This window comes from Protopterus annectens, chromosome 10.part0 (assembly GCF_019279795.1).
Source record: "Protopterus annectens isolate FY-2018-M chromosome 10.part0, PAN1.0, whole genome shotgun sequence".
Taxonomy (NCBI): domain Eukaryota; kingdom Metazoa; phylum Chordata; order Ceratodontiformes; family Protopteridae; genus Protopterus; species Protopterus annectens.
Window position 1 is genome coordinate 952,411,150 of NC_056744.1, and position 25,000 is coordinate 952,436,149.

At 34.8% G+C, this 25,000-nt stretch overlaps 1 protein-coding gene across 7 annotated transcripts in view; it reads right to left on the bottom strand.

Moving 5' to 3' along the window:
- Positions 1-25,000, bottom strand: part of COL11A1 (collagen type XI alpha 1 chain) — a 625,054-nt gene that overhangs the window by 312,352 nt on the left and 287,702 nt on the right. For all 7 annotated transcript variants that reach the window (XM_044085726.1, XM_044085723.1, XM_044085729.1 and 4 more), the window contains 4 exons: positions 17,355-17,408; positions 13,701-13,754; positions 10,736-10,789; positions 8,492-8,545 (listed from right to left, as the gene is read on the bottom strand). In XM_044085726.1, the coding sequence (XP_043941661.1) occupies positions 8,492-8,545; positions 10,736-10,789; positions 13,701-13,754; positions 17,355-17,408 (216 nt within the window). The remainder of the gene's footprint in view (positions 1-8,491; positions 8,546-10,735; positions 10,790-13,700; positions 13,755-17,354; positions 17,409-25,000) is intronic.

Consider the following 25,000-nt stretch of genomic DNA (forward strand, 5'->3'; position numbering starts at 1 on the left):
ATTGAATTAAGTTGAAAGCAGGCAAGAGAGGAGGAAAAGAGTTTAAGTCATAATTTCATCCAAGAAGAGAATGAAACCTCAATGCTTACACACTGGACTAGAATTTTAATAGAGGGGCATGATATAGAATCTCAGCTATCAAAATTATCTGCAGATATAGTCAACGCAAAGGCATGTTTTCGTTCATTATGGCAAATCATTCTGCAATGCACATGTTACAGAAGAATGAGCGTGTGATAATCTCAACACTAAAATTTAGTATGTCTGGGAGAAAATTATTATCCATTACTTTATGGACAGAGCTATAATATGTTCCTATTTTTGCAGTCAATTCTCCAATTCTGCAAGTATGTCCTGCCAAAAAATGGTAAATGTTCTGCAATTTTAATATCTTTTACTTTCTTCTAATTTTTCAACAAGACTATGATTTTTTTAACTAAAATGGCTTAATATGATATGAAATACCAGAAGAAAAAACACAAGTTATACAAGAGTAATCCTTGAAACACAGTCCTTTACATAACTGGCAATGTTTATCCTGTAAAATCTCATGTTTCTGGAAAAAATGTTCCACTTTTTGGATTTTAAAAGATAGTAAGGCAAATTATACAGAGGGTCACAATGGACACGAAGTGACTTCTGGGAAAAATAGTAGGAATAAGAAGAATGAACACATTCTCAGTGCTTGGGAAAGAAACCGAAGTCTTATAACATGAGAAAATGAAGGTAGCAATTAGTCATAATGCATGCTTTACATGAACGTCAGCAGTGTTTTGCTGTAAAGGACACTACCTCGGTAAAAAAGACACTGGACGGATACTTTGATCATTAATTTCATGTCAATAATGTTGCATTTTCATAAAGTACGTGCATGTTTTTTAGGTACATGTCTACTTCATTGAACTTGCATTGTAATTATCTTTGACTAAGGTTTCACCTAGCCGAGGATCCTTCATAATTGTTTCCATATTTTCTTTTAAATCACAAAATACTGCATAATGAAAAGCATTTTATCCATGAATTATGATTTTTCTTTAATCTCACAGTGTACTTTTTATACTTCCTGTGGTGTAACCACCACATATCACCTCCAATGATCACCTTTTCTTATTTCATTTTCTTATACCTCCCACTCCCAGGTTGTATGTTCTTCTCATTCATGTTTGTCTTTTCTTTAAGGTTTTTCACTTATATATCTTTATTTGCATTCCAGATAAATCTAAGTTGTGACTTTATGATAAGCCTTGCCAAAGTGCCTTATCACTCCTTTCTCCAGACTGTATGTGTACCATTCCATTACAGATCTTTGCACTGAGACATACTTCCTTACCATTCCATTTACAGGCTGAGATAACATTCTGTATGTAACTTTTTTTTTTCTGGAAACAGAAGACTAACAGAGAAAAATATATACCATACATTTCATGAGCTTTTTATATATATGATACTGTTTATTTCAACTGCATTAATCGGTTTTGAGTCAGTTTTGATTCTGGCTATAAGGCACCTTCATCCTGTTAGAAATCATGTTGTTAGTAGAATTCTAGATAATTTAAACATTTCACTGATTATAATAACAGCAATATATGTCAGACTATAAGTAATGTCATAAATGCTGCTTCCCCACTTTGATTACTTGACATAATATATGGGTAGTAATATAGTTTTCTGTATGTGCTCCATTGTATGTTTGGTGTATGAAGGAAAAGGGTCTGAACACCAGCTCACTTATTGAAATAGGCACAGACTGTAATCCAGTTCTAAGCATAATCACCCACCCTTGGGAAGAGATGTTAAACCGATATGCCTTCTGTATGAGTTGGGTATAGCTCAAGTGGATATAAAAGGTTTCAAGACACTTACTGTAAAATGAAAGGGACATAGACAAATGTCCTCTAGTCAACATGAGTAACCAGTAACATAACTAGGGAAGGGTGAAAGGGGCAACTACCCTGGGTGCAAAGTGTTGTGGGTGCTATCAGTTGATCCCAATCTCTCGTTAATGCAATACTGGCTTTTTAAAATCCATTATTGCATTTGCAGAAACCGTGAGAGCTTTATCACTCCATATATGGTCTAAAACCAGACAATGGTAGTGCTCCATGCAAGCAGGTTATACACTGTAGCAACTGCTTGCTACAGTTGTACCAAGCAGTTTGCTATAGTTTAAAAATTTTTTTTTTCTAAATTAAACAATGAGCACTGCCCCTATAGTGCTACATTCAGGAAGGTTATTATAAACTGTAGCAACTGTTCGCTACATTTGTAGCCAATAGTTTGCTACAGTTTAAAAAGAAGATTTTTTTTTTATTAGAACATGAGCACTGCCACAGTAGCACTCTGTGCAGGCAGGGTATTATAAACTATAGCAAACAGTTTGCACCAGTTTAAAAATACTTTTTTAATTAAAAAAAGTTGAAGGAGGATTGGGAGCAGACAACAGAAATGGGACCTGAATGGCTGGGGCAGGAGGGGAGATGCTGTGCATCTGGCCACCTTGCTAACAGAAGGAACACCATATGTTTTTTTTTTTCTTGCAATTTAACGGAAGAGAAAGGGGTGGGGGTGTAGAGAAAGGGGGTGCTTATTACAGTGAAGTGTTTTTTTTTTTTTTGCTTTTCATTTGAAGAGATGAGGATGGGGAGCTTGTTCATAGTACTGGCCCAGGGCACTGACTGAACCAGCTATGTTTATGTGAATACCACTTCGGATCTCCCCTGAAAAGAGGCCTCTGGTCTAATGGGATTAATCTGGTCTATAAATAAATAATATATCAGGATTAGCTGCCATAATAGTTAAAGTCTTTACCTTATAGATACAAGGTACAGAGTTTGATTCTGATCTTTGGTTGTTGGCTGGGGTTGCAATAGTCTGCACACTGCTAGCCTAGTATTTACCTGTTGTTTTACCTCCTGTAGTTAATGACATTTTATATACACAGATGATAGAAACATATACATTTCACTCTTCTGAGATGCCACACACTCTTTTGTCACTTTCTCTTCAGTATCTGTATTGAATGGGATTGTTCTCAAAGTTCATCAAAGACGTGGCAAGCAGCAGACATAAGTCAAGGAAGGAACAAGGCTGTGCTCGTTGTTACTAATGCACTCCGTGTTCACATCATTTCAAGATGCCAACTCTAACCTCATCGATAAAGGTGAGAACTTGATTTAAAGTGCTCTTTGTAACAGCAGGAAATGTCAGCTCCTTTCTGCTTATAATTAAGTTAATTTACTCTACTAATTAGAGAAAGTTGTATAAAATATTCTGAACATGTTAAGTCTGATAAACCAAAGAAAACAAGAAGAAGTCATACAGAGATGTGAAAGTGCTTATTAAATAGTTGTTTCCGCCCTACAGCTGTGTTTGTTGTTTTCTCTTGATTTCATTGGTTCTTGCATTTTCTTCAGAGGAACACTTCATTTTCAGGAACTTTTGCCTTTATTTACTTATGTTAAATCTGTTGTTGAAATGCTAGTCCTTTCTCACTTTTAACTATATAATCTTTCACATGGTTGTGCATTTGTTCTGTTTTGGTCAGTATTAACACAAGCACTATTTAAGAAGAACTTAGCTAAAGTAGTTAAAAATTTTTTTTTCTTTATATTTACTACATTTCTGCTGCCAGATAGACAAGGCATTCCTTTCATTAACAGAAATAATCAGTAGTTAGCTCGAAAGCAACAATTCTGTAATAAAGCCCGCTGTAAATTAAGACCATTTGAAAGCCTCAGGGGTCCAGCAATGCAATTTCAAGCTGCAGACTGCAATATTCTGTATGTCATGTGAAGGAATGTTCAGAGCCTCTCCCATTTCAACAGATGTAAGGAAAACGAGTGCAAGCTGTGTTACTAGGAGTGGAAATCCAAATTTTGTGTAGCTTTATCTTATTACCAGAGGTTGAAGTAGCTAATAACTGGACTAAGGATTTATGGCAGCTTCTTACTGCCATGGTTGTGTAGTTGTTCAAAAGCATTTTTGTTTTAATATAGACAAAACATAGCATTGCAATGTGTTGGACTAAGAGTTCTATTCCTCGTATGTACAACTGAAAATATTAAACTACAGGGGTGCAGTGAGGCTCTTCTTTGGTTATAGCCAAAGCATGGCTCTTAGATCATGTTTCTAGAAAACATCTAATTGTCCATAACCAGTGCAGTAAAGCTGCAGTGAGAATGCTGAGACTTTTGCAGCATTTATGTTTTATGATCTTACCAAAATGGACATGTGACATTAGGAAAGATTTTCACCTGCACTATTCAATAGTCCTATTTTATACCATAAAATATTAATGTCCAGTTATCCACTACCTACACCACCATAAATCACTGCAGGGTCGGGGGGGCAGATCCTATTCTGAGAAGCTCAGGCTGCATGGCAGAAACTAGGCCCAAGGCAGAATGTCTTTTCCTCACAAGACACAAGGTCTAACACACTCAGTTATAATTAATTAAGCTTTAACAGTTCGCCTGCTACCATGTCTTTGGAAAAAAAGAAGGAAACAAAAACATAGAAACTGTACATACTCTACACAGAAGCCACAGAAGTTAAGGCTCAGGCCTTAATAATGAGTTAATTAACTTGCATTCAGGTCATAGCAGCAGTCCTAATAACTGTACTTATATGTTGCCACAATGAAAATATAAGTTAATTAACTCTTGTTTTAATTACTGTTTTAATCATCATTGACTTAATTATGTGGAAAAAATCTAGAAAAAATAGAGTTTACCTTTTTGAAATTTCAGATTAATGTTACTGTTTTACAACTCTGAACACAGTATAAGATAGCAAGCCAATCAGAGGATTTGGAAGGTTATTATATTTGTTTTTATTCTGTTTTACGAGGTAGTGACACTTGGTTACACCACAAGTCAGGCAGGCACATTTCAAAGAGTCCCCAAACTATTACTTCATTTGTGACACTTGGTTACACCACAGGTCAGGCAGGCACATTTCAGAGTCCCCAAACTATTACTTCATTTGTGACACTTGGTTACACCACAGGTCAGGCAGGCACATTTCAAAGAGTCCCCAAACTATTACTTCATTAATGAAAAGAATGAGAATCTGTTGCTCAGCATGACTTTTCTGCAGTGCAGTAAGAATACTCCCATTGTTTGTGGAGTGCATAATCTGCCCCTTGTAGTGTCCTGTGCTAAACTAATTATCGATAATGTGGCCTGTCGAAACAAGAACATTACTCATTCTGCTGCACATAAAGGACTTACCTATGCTGTTAGTCTTGGAGCCAGAAAGAGACAAGTCACAATGAAAATGGCCCGCTCATCACTTCCAATAACTCCTAATGAAGACTAAGGAGGAGTTGATAAGTCCATGGGGTTGTAGATGTAGAAAAATATCCAAAGTAGTGCACGTGGTAACTATTTGAAATGTCAGAAACCACGAGAGCTATGTTCAAGCACTCAACTGCTGAAGCAACAGCAAGGAGATGTGTCCTGAAGACGGTCATGATCTGCAATGGTTGCTAGTGGTGAGCAGTAATTAGGGAAGCTGGTCTCCCAGGTAATGCTCAAACATGGATCTACCGATTCATTTGACAGGTTTCCACAGATTAAGAAAGAATACATGGCACAAGTTAATGATGTAAATTCTAGAGCCAAGACTGGGTTTTGCAGGTACCATGGGGAAACGCAATCACATGATGTGAAAGATGTTCGAAAATAGTGTCTGGCTCCTGAGGTAGAAATATGAGTATTTTCTTTGACTGTAATAGACAAGGGTAGGGAAGTGTATGGAGATGGAAAGAACATTCTTTAAAAATAGTTAACTTAATGGGCATGCCCTGCTATTGGGATACAGTGTGTGAAATCACTGGTGGGTGCATTCTGTTCCTGTAGATAATGTCACTAAGTCCTAGGCCTCCAGAGTAGTAAGTCTGTAAGTGGGCATAGTATGCATCTGAGGACAATGCAAGCACTGACCAAGGCTTGGGTACTGTGGGTAATGAACCTCACTAATACTGCATTCAAGAGAGTACAATACCTCTAAAGTGACAACCTAAGATGTCAGTGTCCACCTACAGGAAATAGAACCAAAGTATATTCTTCAGCAGTAAATGGATCATGCTTTTCATCCTCACTAGAGATGTTTATGTTATCCGGTACTATCATAAATATTTTATTTTAAACAAATGTTGACTTTATACATCTATTTTTTAATACTATCAAAAGAAAACAAACTATTTGGCAGCAGAAAGTGTAATCTATATCTATATATACAAATATATAAATATATATAAAATCAACTTCTGTACAAGATAAATGCTCTGAATTGCTATTTCATACTGTTGAACAAAGCTTGAAAGTTAAATACTTCATTTGGAGAAAATAAGGCTTGTGTGCATTAAATGAGCTTGTAGTATTGCTGCATACTAGAAAACTCTTATTTTTCTTGTCAGCCAATAAATTCAGTTTGGTTTATTGAAAGTACTTTTTTTCAAATAACTGTCAGAAAATCCTGAGATTAATTTCTCTGTCCCTTCTTAAAGCATATTACTGGATATCCCTAGAGAAATATTTGTCATCCAAATCATCAGACGCACATTAGTTAGTTTTAATTTTTGTCTGCTTACTGATGTTTTACTGCTGCCCATCCGTCTTGTTAAAATGTAATACTCAGCCTGCTGTGTATTTAGATTAAGGAATGCAGGGGAGAAATGCTATTCTTTTATAGCACCCCATTTGTTCCCTATAAACTGGAGAGGCGGATTTGCCTATCTCAGACTACTGCTTTGGAACTCAGTTCTAATATTTGTACAAAACATCAGTGTTAAGTTTTGACTTTACAGATACTTGACTTGTAATATAAAATGTGTATTTTTTTTCAGACGCACACTAATATAGTGACTGAAACAAAAACATGCAGTCCAAGCCAGTTTGCCAAAACATGTAAACATGTACGTAGATCCTTTCTATTCCATTAACTTTGGAGTGCTACAATTATAGTATGTTGCATGCATCAATAATCCACTCTGTGTAAAAAATTTATGAATGCTTGATCACCTTTGTCCTAACTTGTAAAGGAAAATTGTCTTCAGAAAAGTTCAGTTATGTGGTTATCTAAGAAGTTAAATGTGTTGAAGGGTAAACATTATTACATGAACAGGACATTCTGTCAGTGTAAACATTTTACAAATGTAATAGCAGTTTTGTGCCAGAGTAATTCACATAAACGTAGAGCAATTCTTTATGAATCTCACTCTGTGTGCCCATTCACTCTAGTAATAAAAGCACTCAGTGTTCCTTGTTTGTTTTATGGTTCTTACTTCATGCCAAGATGGCTGCAAAAACACATTTCTAAAGCTCTGTCTGCATTTCTCATTGAACACTCATTCATTTCAACCACCTTCCACAATCCACTCATCAGACAGATGGCTAATTTACAGATGAATCATCAATGGTCTCCACAGCTGAAATGGTTAGATTACAGACTTAAAACCCACATAGTACTAATCATTATCGTGATCCTATTCCTCCCCCTACCTCCCGCAACAAAGTTTGATCACACTATCTGTGAAATACCTTATTATCCTAACACTTTTAATAACTCTAGTAGCTATATTGCTTATGATGCAACATATCACATCTTTTAGTTAACTTTTTATATATAGACATATGTATAATTAATGCCAAGTAGTGCCTATACATGTTGCCAGGTTATCTCCACCCAGTGGAAATTTAACATCTTACCATTTTGTTGAATACAGGCAATAGCTGGTTTCCATATCTGCAGACAGAGCAGAGTGCATGCACAAATCATACTATGTCAGTAGCTATATTTCTTAGTACTACTTTATTTTCTCCACTTTGTTCTGTGCTGATGAGGTCATAACAAGGCCGAAATATGCATATCCACAGCTAGTGGGGTTTGGCTTTATTGGCCTGAAACTGTCCATTAAAACTATGAAACAAGTCATGGACATTCAGAATCGCCAATTAGCTGAAACACCTGATGTTCATAAGGGTCATTTGCATATATCCCATGTGCCTCTGATACAAGAGGTTTGGAAGGTCACTCAGTGGAAGTTCTAGCTTTGCTGGAGTTTTCATTTTGTTTTTACTGATTGTTTTACAGTGACCTTCTCACTTATTGTTTCACTTTTAACAAATCAAAACATGGCAGAGCATATGCCTTTGCACCATAAAACATTTCCTCACTATGAGAAGCTTATGATTTTTCAAACAAATCATTTCTCACAGTACACTTTCACAACAGAACTACTATATAGCACAAGAACTAAGGAATGGTTGGTGTGTTTTCTAATACAATATTTTTAAAACTTATTCACAAGACATGAGGACGTTTTGCATGTGTAAATTGCAACAAACTTTGTTTGCTGGAAAGCATTCCACTGCTCTGCAATAACAAATATTACCAGCGATTAAAAACACAGTATTGTCAAAGTAGCAATCACTCTGTAAGATGAATAATATATACATTTACATGAATAGTAAGTAATGGTTCTTACCCTGTGACCTTTTTCACCAGGAAGGCCTGGAAGACCATCAAATCCCCTGTCACCCTATAAACAATGAAAAGGAAATTAGGACCAAAGTGATATGACTAGAAAAAAGGGACATTTGCAGGTTTGGTTATTTTGGTTATATAAAGCAGAATGCAGTATTTCAGCACTGTGCTTTGAAATGCTTTGTGCATTATATATAAAATATATGCAAAATAGAAAGAAGGATAACACAAATCTGCTTTAGTGTGACCGGCTGAATATTTGCATTTGCAGCCAACTATTCTTGAAATATTTATTTTTGTGCTTGCATTTCTGTTGTATAAATAATAATATTAACAATAGTAATGCTAATAATAATGATTATGATAATTAAAAATAGACGTGTCATTTAATCCATCACAAAAAATATAAATGTACCACTGGCTGTTAACGATATATGACATCATTTTTTACTAGACATATGCCTGGTTCACAGGTACCAAGTTCGACTTCCCATTTGTGATGCTGATGACCTGGGTTCAGTTACTAACCCAGTTTTTATGGTCTAGCCAGAAGTAAAGGAGGAATTTGCCTTGACATAAATGCACATTAAGTGATGGGTATGTCAGTGGATAGGACATGAGAAAAGCCCATTGCAGCTGTCAAGATGTTCTCCTTTTCTTGAAGGGGTCCAGTTTAGCAGTCCTCTTGAAGAGCCCAGAAACTTGGATTATACATAATTAGTAACTGAAGTTAGCGGCGTCAGGTGTGTGTGGCAGTTCATTCATGCATGCCATACTTATATCACAGAATGTCAGGCAATGCAGAAAGGGAAAATGGTAAGTTGAATTAAAAGGAAAATCCCTTCACCTGCAAGGATGAGTTAGCAACAAGACTCCTTCAGGAACTCCTGTGTACCTGTAGACCAGGTGTGTATGAGTGAGTGAGTGTGTGTGTGTGTGTGTGTGTGTGTGTGTGTGTGTGTGTGTGTGTGTGTGTGTGTGTGTGTGTGTGTCTCTCTCTCTCTGTCTGTATGTCTGTGTATGTCTCTGTGCCTATCTTTACTGGGGGAAACAAGCCAGTCCATACCTGGGTTCTGATTAAAAACACAGTGTGAATGAAAGGTTCTGCAGTACTGCTGATGAGAAGCAGCTGGGAAGAAAAACTTATAAAAATATAATGTCTTAACATTATAAAAAAGGCAGAATGCATAGTTCCAGCTACCTAATATCTCCTGTCCTTTTATATATTACTATGTGGGAAGTATGCAAGCATCTAGAAAAAGAAAGATGTGTGTCCCAACCATACCAATCTCATGTAGAAAGTATATTTTCTTTAGTGCAGATGTCATTATTCTATTATTCTCATCTGTTTTCATATAGTTTTAATTAACCAGGCAAGCATATACTTATTTTTCCCACTTTATTAAGTTTCTTGTATACTATACAGAAAAATTGAAGATTCAGAAGGTACTGTACAGTATACCAAAATGTTTCAGACTAGAAGTAGGATGATAATGGGTAGGGAATTAGTTACTTTTCAGAAAATGACAGACTACTCCAGGAATTCAGGAAATGGGGCCTGCATCAGTAGCATGCAAGGATAAAGTCCTGACTATGGCCCACATCACTCACATTTGATTAGTTGCTTAGACTTTTGATGGCACAAGCAAAAAAGATGGGCGGCCCATCCTAGGGAGTGGCTGTACATACTGAGATGAACATTTGTGGTTGATCGCTGGTAGAAGCAAGGGGCATGCAGGTGGTTTTGTCCACTTTTTGAGTCACTGATTGAGTCACTCACAGAAATGTGAAAGATAAACTACAAAGCCTATTCTATGTCATCCTCTGGCACACTACAGGCATGAACAAAGAGTGGGATTAGGCCACAGGCAACAACATTTCTTGACAGCTGTATGATGCTACCCCAGAAAGCCTTGAGCTCCTCGTTAGCCTGAACATTGGTCAGAGATAGTCTGGAGATGACTAAATTGGGCTCAGTAGACCTGGAGGAGAAGGGAACTGATATTGATCACCTGTACCGTGCCAAAAAATAGCAAAAAAATAAAGAAATGGTGACCAGTATTATAACAAACATATGAAGTTGTCATTTGCTGTGAAAAAAGAAATATAAATATGATTATACTCAAAACTATTAGTGTTTCTGATCATTTTATTACTACAGAATGTGTCAAGGATTGTTGAAGACTTGCGATACGTTTACTTCACCTTTCTGCCATGAATCCGTAAGTAACCATTACTTTTGTACCTTTGATCCTGGTTCTCCTGGAAGTCCTCGGGCTCCGTCAGCACCTGCTCGACCCTGTAATACCCAAAAGATAAATGCCATATTATCATCCATTAATAGATCTGTAAGTAACTATTTCTCTTCTAGAAAGATCAACACATTTTTTGTAATTGGTAAAAAAAAACTTGATTAATTAAACATCTCAAAATAGGAATGAAATATTTAATCACATAATAACAAAGACACCAGCAACAAAATGAATGATTTTTTTAAATGGACTTTGTGTTCACAAGGAAACTGTTTTAATTATCTTTCATTACTCTGTGTAATTAATTGGGTGTAGTTAAATCCAGGACTTGGCCTTTATACTTATCAGTAAAATGACAGAATGTGCAGCTAACATTAAACTTGATTTTTAACCACATGATGTCACACCGGTTGTTTCAGCACCATGAGTGTTAATTGATTTAACTATATATGCCCAAATGGATATAAGAACAGTTCTGATTTGCTGAATGAAGTTCAGCCACATGAAACAATATAATACTAGACACAATCAGCTAAACTCCTTAATCTACTGTGCTGTTAAATTTTCAAGTAGTGTAAACAAATGTAAGAAGATATGAGATAAAAGTGGTGAACCTGTCTGAAAATTGTATGAGCATCTAATATTTAAATTTAATTATTAAAAAACTCAGGATTATGAAGCTGGGCTATGTGAATGAAAGAGAAAAGTATGGAAGCTAGGAAAAAATATTGCTATCATAACAAGAATGCAAATGTAAGTATGTTATATCTTATGAAATAAACTTAAATAAAAAGAATGTTGTTACAGGTGGAAAAATACGCTGGGACTGCACGTCAAGTGCCATGACAAAAGAGAAAAAGAAGAGTAATGTCTGTATTACAGACCACTGTGGTGGCCACGTCCACATTACCGGGACCAGCGTTGGAGACTGTATGTTGAAAAGAAGAAGGAAAACAGGTCTGAGAAATTCCAACAGCAATGTCAGTGACAACCACAAAGTGCCTGGAATTTGTACATAAATTCTTTCAGCAGTGGACATGCAGGAATCCTTTAATATTTAACCTTATTAACCAAACTGCTTAATGCTAACATACATTGGTTTCAATTATGGACACACAGCAATTGACAAGAAAATCATTTTGTTTCTATTCCATATTAAAATCACAGGGGACTCAGACAGTCTGACAATAATGGGCAGAGGTAAGAAAAAAATCCCCCCTTTCATTGCAATGTGTAGGCAAATATATGCCAGCTGTTATGTTAATATACAATTAAAGAAAAGCAAATCAGGTGATAAGGTTTAGTCAGCAATTACATGATGATCATGATCTAAAAGAATAACCATCCGATGGGCACAGCAGCTACTTCCACAAGGGCCTTACCAAACTGAATGGTTCTTTATGCTGTCCGGCTTAACTTGGCTTGCAGTTTTGGACACAAAATTAACTATACCAAATGGGGTAGACAGTACTGTGCAATAACAGACTGTCAAGAGGCACTGTGAGGACTGATGCCAGCAAAGGGGGTACTCATTGCACGAAGCTGGTCTTCTATTGTCCAACACTGACCAATGCAAAGAGTACTATTACCCTTAGAAAAATGGGCTTTCTGTTATGTTGTTTAGAAATGTGCTGGATTGCTAAAACTGATGTACCTTAGCTAAGCAGTGCACTCTTATGCAAAGCCTAATTGTAGTAATGATCCTGTGAATGCATTTCCTTTGTTATAGTCTTTTGGTCATAACTTCAAAAAGCCACTTTCATAACCTTTGTGCCTTATTAGCGTATTCCTTATTCTCAATCATTGGAATAATTGGACACCACAACACAGATAAGAGAGTCAGACATCATGGATGTCATCCAAGGGTAGCTTATGAAATTTTTTTTGTATGGTCCTAATGCCTCTCTTTGGCCAAAAACAATGGTGCAGTATGCAATATTCTGGGTTTGTAAAGTACATGGGTCAGCTCACCTGAAAACCCTGTCTACAGTGCTTGTGTACTCTATAGTGGGCTTACTTCCCAAGTCCATGGACTGCAGATGTTACAGTACTGGACCTTCCTGAAGTAGGGTGTTCATGGTAGATCTCTTCCCATACTATCCCCAAGAAGAAATGGTATCACTCTGCCACTTCTGCATTTCCATAGCTAGTTCATCCACAGCTCAGGATACTAAATTAACCATTCTAATTGTAGTTAATGTCAAACCTTTATACAACCACATACATAACTTATATTTAAATGTGAATATTTATGTGTGCATACATGTACACCTGGGTTTGTATGACTGTCTATACATGCCCCATTGAACATTAACTGTAAGTCCTTTTACATTTAAATAGCATCAAGTAGGATGGAGGACAGCCTCATTAAAATAAATAATATTGCAACAATAATATCTCTAATATAACTACAGGTTAAATGAATAAATTACTTGGACATGGGAAAACAGATGCAAAAAAATTAACTTAAAACACGAGACATCCTTTACATAGGAAAAGACTGAAAAGTAGTTTATCATTATTAGTTACACTGTCTGATAAAACTGATGTTCAACTCTCTGATTGACAGACTGTTTGGTAGAATTAAAATGCATTTCCTCTCTCAGCAGCATTGTCCTATTATAATCTACAAAGGATATCTGTATCAATAATTATATCAGGTGGGTACAAAATCTCTTAAAAGATTACAGAATGGGCCAAGTTAAACATATAGTGCTCCCATTATAAATACTGAAACAATTATCATTAGTTCTGAAAACTAACTGCCACAAACAACAACAAGGATGACTGGCAAAAATGCTGTCCCTCTCAAAAATGCATAAAGGCACAGGGTCATACGCCTCTGAAAATCTACAAAGGGAACTGGAAAGAAAAGATGTGCAGCATGTTCAACAACAGAATGTTCTAGCAAATCACTGTACGACAATATCAGAATTTATTTCAAGCAACAGTACTTACCCTTTTCCCTGCTTTACCAAGACTTCCCGTGGGACCTTGGATACCACGAGGACCCTAGATTTCAGTCATAAAAAAGTATTAGGAATTAATTGTTACTAAGACATTATTAAAATATGAATAAGTTAAATTGTAGTGCATCATAAACATCAAACACAACATCACTATTGGTACTTATTGCAGCAAAAACAGAATTATTTTATAAATAAAATGAAAAAATGTATGCAATATTCATACTATTACAGGACATCATATTTAAATACAAATTTTACCAAACTGTATACTTTGAATACAAGAAATTGTTATCAAATTCAAAGTGTGAGATTGGAGCAGAACTCACATATCCCTGTACCAGTATTGTAGTGCTAAAAAGTACTTCAAAGTCATGCCACATTTCAGAAAAAGTGTTATATTTGCTTAATAGTTGTAAGGATGGAATGCTTCGGTCTTACTAGTACCCTATATTTCTTAGCAACTCTACGCAAGTATAATTAAATAAAATCCTTTCAGTTAGGAACACAGTTTTGGCAAGGAAGACATAGCTCACAATATGAGCTTTAAAACTTTTGTTGTTTGGACTTTGTCAATAGATGTGTAAGTATATATTTTTTTGAAAATCAAATAAAACAGTATTTTGTATAAATATATTGATCTAATTATGATCAAACCAAGAATTATGTGGTATCAAACAACAAACCACTAATAAAAAAGGTCTCTATTTTAATCCTGTACCATATATGATAATTTATTTAACAATAAAGGGTTTCAAAGTTAATTTATATTTTCCTGGGGAATGAATATCTCTCTCTCCCTAAACATATATATATATATATATATATATATATATATATATATATATGTTGTGCATGTGTGCATGTGTAAATGCCACAGAACTATATTGTTCTGTATACCTGCTTTGCATAAAGATAAGCTTAGTAATTTCACCACAGTGGAAGACATTTTATCTTAATTCTTTTCCTGATTTCAGACTTCCACTTAGATTACACTTGAAAGCGGGACTAACATATGTTGAAATAAGCATTTGACCAAGGATACACCTAGATATATTCAACTTACTCATCTGAAGAAATTTCAGAAACATAATGTCTTATAAAGCCCATAATGTCTATTACATAAAGCAGAATGCATCTGTATACAAAATGTTGCTCAACAGCCTAAATACAGCTTTTTTGCTTGCAGAATGAGAGCTGAACATGTTTATTAAGTGCATAAGATGCAACATCTGAAATGCAAATGGTGTTCACTTTTTCTAAAAGTTGAATTGGTGGAGGGGGTCTGACAACTTGATGCTTGAATACAAAATAGAAATTGTGCATTGTTTTCACTAGAAACAGGTCTTGGTACACTTTAAAGAACTTTAACAATGGACTGTCTATTAATTTATTAAGTAGTGTTTCTCACAGTCAAGATGTCCACTAAATCAAAAGCCTGCCACTCTGTTACAAATTCTGTTGGTCTTCCCTTTTCATAACATACCCATTGGCCTAGTAAGTTAAATAATATAAACAGTTATCTGGGAATTTTAGGACAATGTATGAACTTAATACTGAATATAAATCATTTGTAAATAAATTAAATACAGTCATGGTTGATGACTATGCATTTCTCTGTATTGAGTATGATAAGACAGCTATGAATACTTTTTAAATATACTGAAGGTTTAGTTAAATAAATACCAAAGAGAAAGTTATACTGTTTAAATAACAGACAAACCAAAGAATTCAATAACAACAGAATGATGTCATGTTTACTGCTAAAGGTATTTTTGAATAACTTAATATATAATCTTAAACTTATAAGTTTATACTTATAACTTAAACAGCAGACATATCATGGCCAAAATATAAAAAATATCAGATATATAAATACCCTAATTGTTCATACTTATTGAGTTTGTAACACTCTTCACAGCGAACTATATTTAAGTTTATTATTAGATTACCTGTGAAACTGTGATGTAGAAAATGCTGATATATGTTAATATAATAGTAACAATTTTTTTATATATATATATATATATATATATATATATATATATATATATATATATATATTTCATTTTAATTTTAATTCTGTTGATAAAGGCAACAATAACAAATATTATTGGATTATTAATACTCTGTTTGACTGTTTTCTTATAACAGATAATCAGTTATACTATCAGTTTTGCACCCAAAAGTTAATGTGACAAACCATCTATGATTTGTATGCTTTGTTGACTGGACAGTTTAAAAAGTACAAGTGATAATACCCCACAATTAACCTTTGATGTCTAAAAACATATGCTCTATAAAATAAGTGGTATTGTGACTTTATTGGTCTTCAGTAACCTTGCATAATGACGGGTACCAACATCTTTACAAGGACTAATTGAATGGGATCAGTAATGAGCCTCCATTTTGATATGACACCGACATTCTCACAAAAATCTAATCACTTAGTTAAACATTTACTCTTGATTGAAATTTTATATTAGTTAGCTATAAGACCAAATGGGTGGTAGTTTTCAAGTTTATGAATAGAACTCCTTTAAAAACTAATAAAAAGTGAACCCTCTTCCTAAAAAATAGTAGAACATAATACCTATGATGGATCGTAGGATCATAGGATTTAGGTACAAATGTTTACTATTTGTTTTGAGTTCTGTTCAATCACCATCTCAGAAAACTGAAGTCACATGTGTCAGTGACACATTTTAAAAATCGACACATGTTTTGCATTTTGTAATAAATTACTAGCTTTGCTTATTTACTGGAGTTCAGCTGAATGAATGCGGTATACATTGGCTGAAAGGCCCTCCACAGTACTAGTAAACATAATTATATTGACATAACAGTTTGCCACTTTTGTATGCACAGCCTTTGACGTAAGCAGCAGATGGAAATTGACACAAGTGAACTACTTTTGTAAGAACCGTTGACATTGGGCGTTTTTATGAAAGACTTCGTCTTTTAATTAGCTGATAAAGATGGCTTCCACTAATAGGCACTCTGCAATACACAATGTTGTATTTGTTAATTTTGTCTCTGTTTCTTTTTGCTACTATATTTAAGTGTATACTGTACTTGACTTGTAAGTTACTGTATGTGGAAATATCACATGTTAAATCTACCAACATGAATGTCTGTTGCTATGGCTGACATTACTAATACTCAAGAACTTGCAGTGGATTAAAATCAACATGATACAAGTGATAGACAACATCCTTACAAATAATAACTGTTTCTTAATAACAGTCACTTTTGTTGCAGATTTGTAGATTAATAATTCATTGACAGTTTTTCTCCTGCTTGAACTGTAACAGATGTTATAATACTGATATACTTTTTTTTTCTCTCTCTCTTTTGTTTTTGCAGTCAAAATTATTTTTCAAGCAGATGGAAAGTATTTGTATTTTACAAGCAAGACTCCCGGGGCACAAGCACATATTTGTTTCGGACTGTTTCCTGTAATATGCCAAATATGATTTTTTGCTGCTAATTTGCAAGCTACCTACATTATGTTTCAAATATCCTGGCATGCATAAATATTACTAAACAGAAAATAAAAAGATGTTTGTGTAAAAACATCAGCATCAGCATATCAGGCAAATCTATAAATGAGAATAAATGACTATATGTTTTTAAAGTACATTACCTGAGGACCTGGTTCTCCACTATCACCTTTAAGACCAGTGGATCCTGGAAGACCCTGTTGAATGACAAAAGTAAAATAACGTAAGACCCTGTTTAATAACAAAATCATGGAAAATATATGAAGTACTGCATGACACATGTTTTGCACTTGCATATTAATTAGGCAGTGGCCTTTGACAAAGGGTGGGTTTCTAAAAAGACTACATATGTACTTATTTATATGCACATTTGTAACTGCATAATCAAAGAATTGCAGAAAAATAATGAAAAGTCTGTGTCTAAAGGATCTGTTTTCTCAAAGGAGGACTTCACCTAGCTGGTCCATCAATAACTGGTGAACTGACAGCAGGGAACATAAGCAGAAAAGAATTCAGAGTTCAGATAAAGCTGTGTAAAAATTATTTAATATTAAAGGTCTGCTGTGTCTCCCATAAGTTAGACTGCACAACACACAGCTGATCATTACAATCTGCAGCTGTTATATAAAATATCTCAGTGGAAAAAAAACTGAGAAATGTATATAATGAGAAAGTAAGACTGATTGTTGGCACATTGGTGACTCCGCTGTAATGTCTTGGGAGGGGGTGGTTAGCAAAATGAGTAATATCTTTAACTCATTGATTAAAGGTACACAATTAGATTATTGGTTAGCCTTGTAATAGTCCACAGACTTATAGCTTAGTACTTATTTATGAACCTCTGAAACTGACAGTATTATGATAGGACTGTTGATTACATCTGAGACTAGACTTCATTGCTCTCCACTCAGAGACTAAAATTGTTAACTGAGATAGATGTAAACAACAGTGGTAGGAAAAACAAGCATGTGAAGTTGATGTAAGAAGTGTGTTAAAAGAACATTTCCTTTACTTCAGCTGTCATGATTCTCATAATACTATATCTATACTTCTACATTTTATTCTATTTTTGGAATTTTGCTATAGCAGTCCTTCTTCCTAAACAACAGCCTCTGTGTCAATAACAATAGAACATTAGCTAAAGGCCAACATAGAGAATTCATTGATTTTCATAGCATGTTTCCTAGACTGATGCCTAAATATAGCATGCCACAAGGTCTTATAGATTGCTTTGCAGACAATCATCTCATTATCTCTTGTTTATAATTGCAACTAGCCTATTAGTGACTTTTCTATTTAGTCATTTGGCAAAACAATGTTAAATATACAATATTTCCAGTATGCCATTGTCAGTATTTAAGTTTTCTTATTCCATTAATATATACTTGTTTCTTGAGGAGTCTAGCAAGGACAACCAAGCTATGACAGATTCCTCTGTGAAGTGCTAAAGATACATCAATATTTATCCTATTACAAATTCTATGAATTCATGAAGAAAGGCATTTGTTAAAATAAACATCTCCTCTTTTTTTGAAAGCAGAATTAATGTGAGCATTTTAGCATGAATAGTACAACCTCAGCTATCCTGTCTTCTGAATACCTCAAATGCTTGAATCATGTTTGAACAAGTACACATATTTGTCAAAAAAAAAAATAGAAGAAGGCAGGAAATAGATTTTAAACAGACAAAGGTTTGCTGTTCAGCAAAGGTGTACTAGCTGTGGTGGTATTATCCCAAGGAGGATTAATACAAAAAGGTAAACATTTTGTACAAGAAAATCAATGAATACAGAAATAGAAACAAGATTTGATTACAAGCCAGGAAATGTTCATCTTAAAATGAATGGTCTTCTACAATTTAGAATTAGGAAAATTATTTGAAACATGTCTACTAAATGAAAAACATTTAAACATTTTGATGATGTAAAACATTTATGGGGTTTATTCATAAGAAGTGATGTAGTGTATAGCGTAAACTATGTATTAATGAATGACTTCAATAAGTATGCCAGATTTATGGCTAGATATGTTAAGAGGTATATATGCATTTGATCAGCCAGTAAATGGCCGATCTGAAAATGTGCGAAAGCTGTGCAGCAGGTTCTCACAATTGCGAACTGGAGAAAGTCGAAACACACAATATTCCCCCCTTTTTCACTCATGGTAGCACTTGTTTAGGTGGTAGAGTGGTCAGAAATGTCGCATTTGGTGTTTTGTACGACATTCCGACCATTCACCACTTTCAAATTTGACATTCTGTTTCGGTGTTACACCCGTTTGACGTTCCTGTGGATGCTTAAATGAATGTATACCATGTTAATAAATATGTACAACTAAAATGCAAAAAATTATGCAAACAAATACTGAAATTATACTATTATTAGCTTATACTGTATGTATCAATATCTATATATATCTATATCTATCTTCATATCTATCTATTTATATATATATATCTATCTATATATATATATATATATATATATATATATATATATATATATATATATATAGATATATATTACATATACTAGGAAATATAACTTTGCAGCCTTAGGAAGAACAAACCAAAAAAACGGGAAAAAATTGTTGTGCAGGAACAATATTTGAATACAAATTGCCAAAATAGGCTGCTGTTATAAATTCTAATGTAAGATCCACGTTAAAGATTAGTTTACATTCTTATTAAAAACAAGGAAATAGGATTTAAGCTGGTATTGCTTCTGTAAACCATGGTTTATTAAGTAAAAGGAAAAGAGCGATTTCTCCTTTGTCAGAGATTTGTCACATACGTATGTGTGTGTATTATTTGGTGCCACTCAGAGTTTTGAAGTGTTACTGTAGCAGAAACTTAAGTGTGCAGTTTTTGTGCATCTGAAGTTTTTTGTGTATGTGTGGTCTCTCAGGACAGTAAGTCACCTTCACAGTAGCGCACAGGTCAGAACCTGAAACAGTCAACCATGCATGACATAATGCCCTGCCCCCTTTTTAAACTTCAGCAATGTTTGTACAATACATACTGTAGCCATCTGGTAACATTCTTTGAGGCCTTTGAAGCAGATATATGAGGTACTGAAAATTGTTTCCAAGTTGCATTTTGTGGAAAGGAACACATGCTATGACTGCTCAGCTTTTACTGTAAAACAGATACAGGAGGGGATACAGGTTAAGAATATGGTGGTATTACAAAAATGAGATAGATGACATGCAAGTTACAGTAGAAGGCTATGAAAAAGTCTTTTGTGTGTAGTTCTTTACCTCAGATCATGCATGAAAAGCATAAGGATTATCTTTTCGAATTGTTTCCTCTTTTCAAAATTGGCTCGTTGCAGTGGATCTATCAATTGTCCACTGGTTTAGTCATTACTACAGCATGGGGAAGATTGTGTTGATAGAACCACTAGGCTACCACTTCCTTGGACTTCACATTCAGCAGGCTCCTGCCTAGCACATGGTATGTAATAAGAGTAATACAGGAAGTGCTCACTTGTTCTGCAAGTGTTTCATTGTGTATATCTGTTTGTACTCCTCTGCCTGCTGGATATAATCCTCTGTATCTCTTCATGTGATTATTCAATTCTCAAGGAGCACAAACATGTGCATCTGTCCGCCTCCAGAAAGGAAAGAAGAAGCAGCAGTCAGTCCTCATTTTGCAATATTGGAAATGGAAAACTATTGCTCAGGAATGCCAGAATGGCCATGAGAATTTGGTAGTTAGTTTGGAATACAGAGATATGAACTAGGATAATTACAGCCTTGTAAGTGGAATGGCCATAGCAGGTTATTAAATGTAAGTACATAAGGCTCATAGTAAATACATCTTACATTTCAGGCTGATTATTTCAAACCATTTGGAAGAATGAATGAAATCAGAATTGCCAAGTAGACCTCTGAAATGAGAAGTGGCTATGGAGAAGCTGCATTTCTACAAGAGGAATACAAAGCAGTAAAAGAAATGAAAAACAAGTTGCAATCATTCATATTATGCCTGCTAGTTGGCAGGAATAGAAAGATTCTGTGTAGTTAGACCTCTTGGTTTGTTACATGTCAGGGCGGAATGGTCTGTAGATGGCAGAAATATCAAACAATATAACGTGTCCTGAATTTGCATATTATTCACACAATCCTTGATTACTAGCTGATTTGGAATATAAGGAACAAGGACATGTAGAAAAACTGGTAGGCTGATACCTATTTGTGTCAGTAAATTAAGACCCTCTCAATGTGATAGCCTATTTGTAATGATTTGTACAAACACTCATCAGGTAAAGAACAGCTCAGATCTCATTCTAGTCATCATCAATGCAATGAAAGCTGTCACTGCATAAAATATGGAACATGATGGCCATATAAAGTTGTGGGCTAGCACAAAGAGATGCAAATGAGATGAATCCTATTAACACAAGTCAGGAAGTTAAATCCAACAAGAGCTGACTTCTAGGCATCTTTAATCTGCTTAGTTAGTCCACAACACCTGTAGAAGGTAAAGGGAAACAAAAATCCCCAGGAATTTACAGATCAGTGTCCTGAATACAGCAGAATAGACTCTGGGTGTTAGAGATTCTGTAATTAGCAGGCATATGTTTATCACTGCAACTTATCAAGGTTCTTAGTTGGAGTTTCGTATGTACTTCTGTGTCCAAGAATAACAAAGAAGTTAAGAGTCCAATAATTAGAAACAATGGTTTCCACATGAGCTAGGCAAGTAGTCTCTGTGATATAATGACTTATTTCTCTTAATCATCACAGTGATACGCAGACAGCATACAGTATATATGAAGAAACAAAGCTTTTGTGTGACAGCCTTTAGCATGATAAACAGGAAAATAGAAAAATACTTTGCGATTACATATTTAGACCAAATCATGAAGATGAAGAAGAGGAGGGATAAATTGAAGAACATGTCAAAAGAAGTAAAGAGAGGAAGGGAAAAAAGTAAACAATTCCAGAATTATGAGGCAATGATATACCAATTACTACAGTCAAGGTAACAAAATCCTTGCAGTACAAAACTATTAATGCGGATTTCCTTAAATGTCAGGAAGTCTACATACTTCCTCAAGAGACTGCTAGGGCTTCCAAATCTTAACTTTCAGATGTGTATATAAGAAAAATTATTCACTGACTATGGAATATGGCTTGTAAAAGCTGTTGTAAAAGTAAATAGCAAGCTTCTTCCACAAAATGTATTCCAAAAATCCTTCAAAATGAAAATGATTAAATGTATAACACAAGTGCAGACTGTACAGTATTTTCTGTAAAATGCACTTTTGTAACTTAGACAAATGAGTAACCCATTGACATTTTATATTCTTCCATTCCTTGTCTCTTTCAGCAATCAGATGTTTAATTGCAGCAATAATCCACGCAAGGACATTAGCCTTATTCTATAGCTATAGCTTTGTCGCGACCCTATTTAGTTAGTAGATATAGTACATTAGGGAATCTATCAGCTGCTTCATTTATGGTGAAAAAACTGACAAATATTCCTTGTTTACTATGTGAAGGTCTTGCCCTGTTTTAACAACTCCTTACACTATGTATGAAAAGTTAGGATTATCCAGAAAATCATATCTGATTAAAATCTGTTTCATACCACACAACTCAAGAACCAAAATGATACCAATTAGTGAAAAAACAGTAGATAGTAAAAAAACAAACACTTTCTTTATTAATCCAGATATGTTAAGTACTTTCATTCCTAGTTTACATCACGGGACTTCCTCAGAGTTCTGAGTCTTTCTGCATTGCACAGTTTATCAGCAGGATGGAAATATACCTCATGCAGGATCAGTGAAAAGGATGTGCATGTAAACAGAGACAGAACCTTATGCAAATGAAAATTTAAGCAAAATATACAGTCCCTGCTAAAATAGTTGAGATGCATGTGGGTGCCAGATTACCTAGAGCATAACAGACAACAGCCAGAAAATCACAGGTATACCAGTAGTGTTCCTGAGAGAAGTAATGAGCAGGAAGTATAAGCTTTAATCAGGGATATAAAGTTGACCCAGTTGTTTGAGATTTGGAAAACTATGTGGACAAAGACCTAACTTCTGACCAACATGTGTCTATTATTGTAAAAAAGTTGTTTTATATTACACAGCTTATAAACAAAGGGATTGTCTCTAGATCTATGGATGTTGCTGTTCCCCTTACGTAGCTCAAACTAGGCCAGTCGTCAAATATAATGCCCTCTTTGGCATATATCTGTCCAGGCAGATGCAACAAATGGAATGCCCACAGAGATACCTTACTAAAAGGATACAAGGCCTAAACAATATATCCTACATGGACTGACTCAAAGTCCTGTCACTATACTTGGTATCCTACAGAGTGCTAAGAAGTGACATATGTCTGCCACAAAAGGCATTCTCTGACTCATTACTAATGGATTTACTGCACATCAGCAGAGAATACTGTTGCTATGGAGCAGACACCCCATCCACATAAGACAAAGTTCATCCCAATCTATTTTCAAGCACAACTTAAATCTATGGATGAGAAACAGAAAATGTATCTCAGAACTACCGTCTATACTACTAATGGATAGATGCAGGCTCCTAAATGATTTATCCCATGCATGGTTTCCCTCAAATTATTTATGGTATGATCTCAGTTGTTATCATTAGGGGTAATATATAATTATCAGTAATGGGATGGGTGAGGCCATTCTATAATCAAATTGGATAGATTATTTCAAGCACAAAAGTGAAATTGGCTAGGCTTAAAATGGCTCACAGGGGAAGCTAGCCTAGTACTTACTTATGAACCTATGAACCAATATACATGCAGTTAATGCATCTGAAGGGAATTTAGATGGAATCCTGAAGAAGACAGCAGCCCAGTAGAGTTCCATGCAGATAACGTTATGGTATCGCATTTAAACTTTTAATATTGCCATTAAGTTGAGTATAACAGAAGTTCTTCTGAAATACAGCAGTTTATTAATTCCAAGAGTCAGAATAAAAGGCATGCAGCTATGATACAAGAGTGGACAAAAGGAAGGCGATGTTTTCTTTCCAGAAGCAGATGTCTAAACATCATGAACTACGTTACTAAATTAATAGTCAATGAATCTTAACATATAGAAACTAGAGGCATAGCTGCAGAGATCAGTTATCAAAAGAGGTTCAAAGCATATTCAGACAAGCTGGAGGCATTATAACCATCAAAAGCTGTTTAAAAGACCTCAGTAACAGTTAAAGATAAAACATAATCTTCAAAGCACATCTTTTTAAGGACATATGATGTATGACTGAGAAAACAGGAGTCATAAAGGTGAAGTACATAATGCACAACATATACTAGGTTACCCAGATTGGCAAAACTAAACAGATACATATGGTGCAAGACAGCACTCCGGTGTATACCATATGTGGGAGCACAGACATTTTTTAATATTAACAGCATTACATTTAAAGAAAAAGGCAAGTCTCACACACCTGACATGAATAAATAATATATATGTGTTAGAAAAACTGAATGAAGTAAAATATTTCACTGTGCTGTAGAAATTAAATCATTACATTTTGCATTTCAAAATCAGAAAAACTAGATTCTCATCAATCGTTCTGCAAATGTCACCTAATATGTTTTTTTCTCTCTCTCTCTCTTTATCTCTTTATGGAAGTCCAGTGCTCAACAAGCTTTATATGAAATAAAATGATTTCCAGATTTTCAATTATTTTTATTTCAGATTTTTTTTTAATTCTTTCAATTAGGATTTGTACATAAATAACAAATGCTGTTAGGAATCTACTTTCTATTAGATCAGGAATACGTCCAT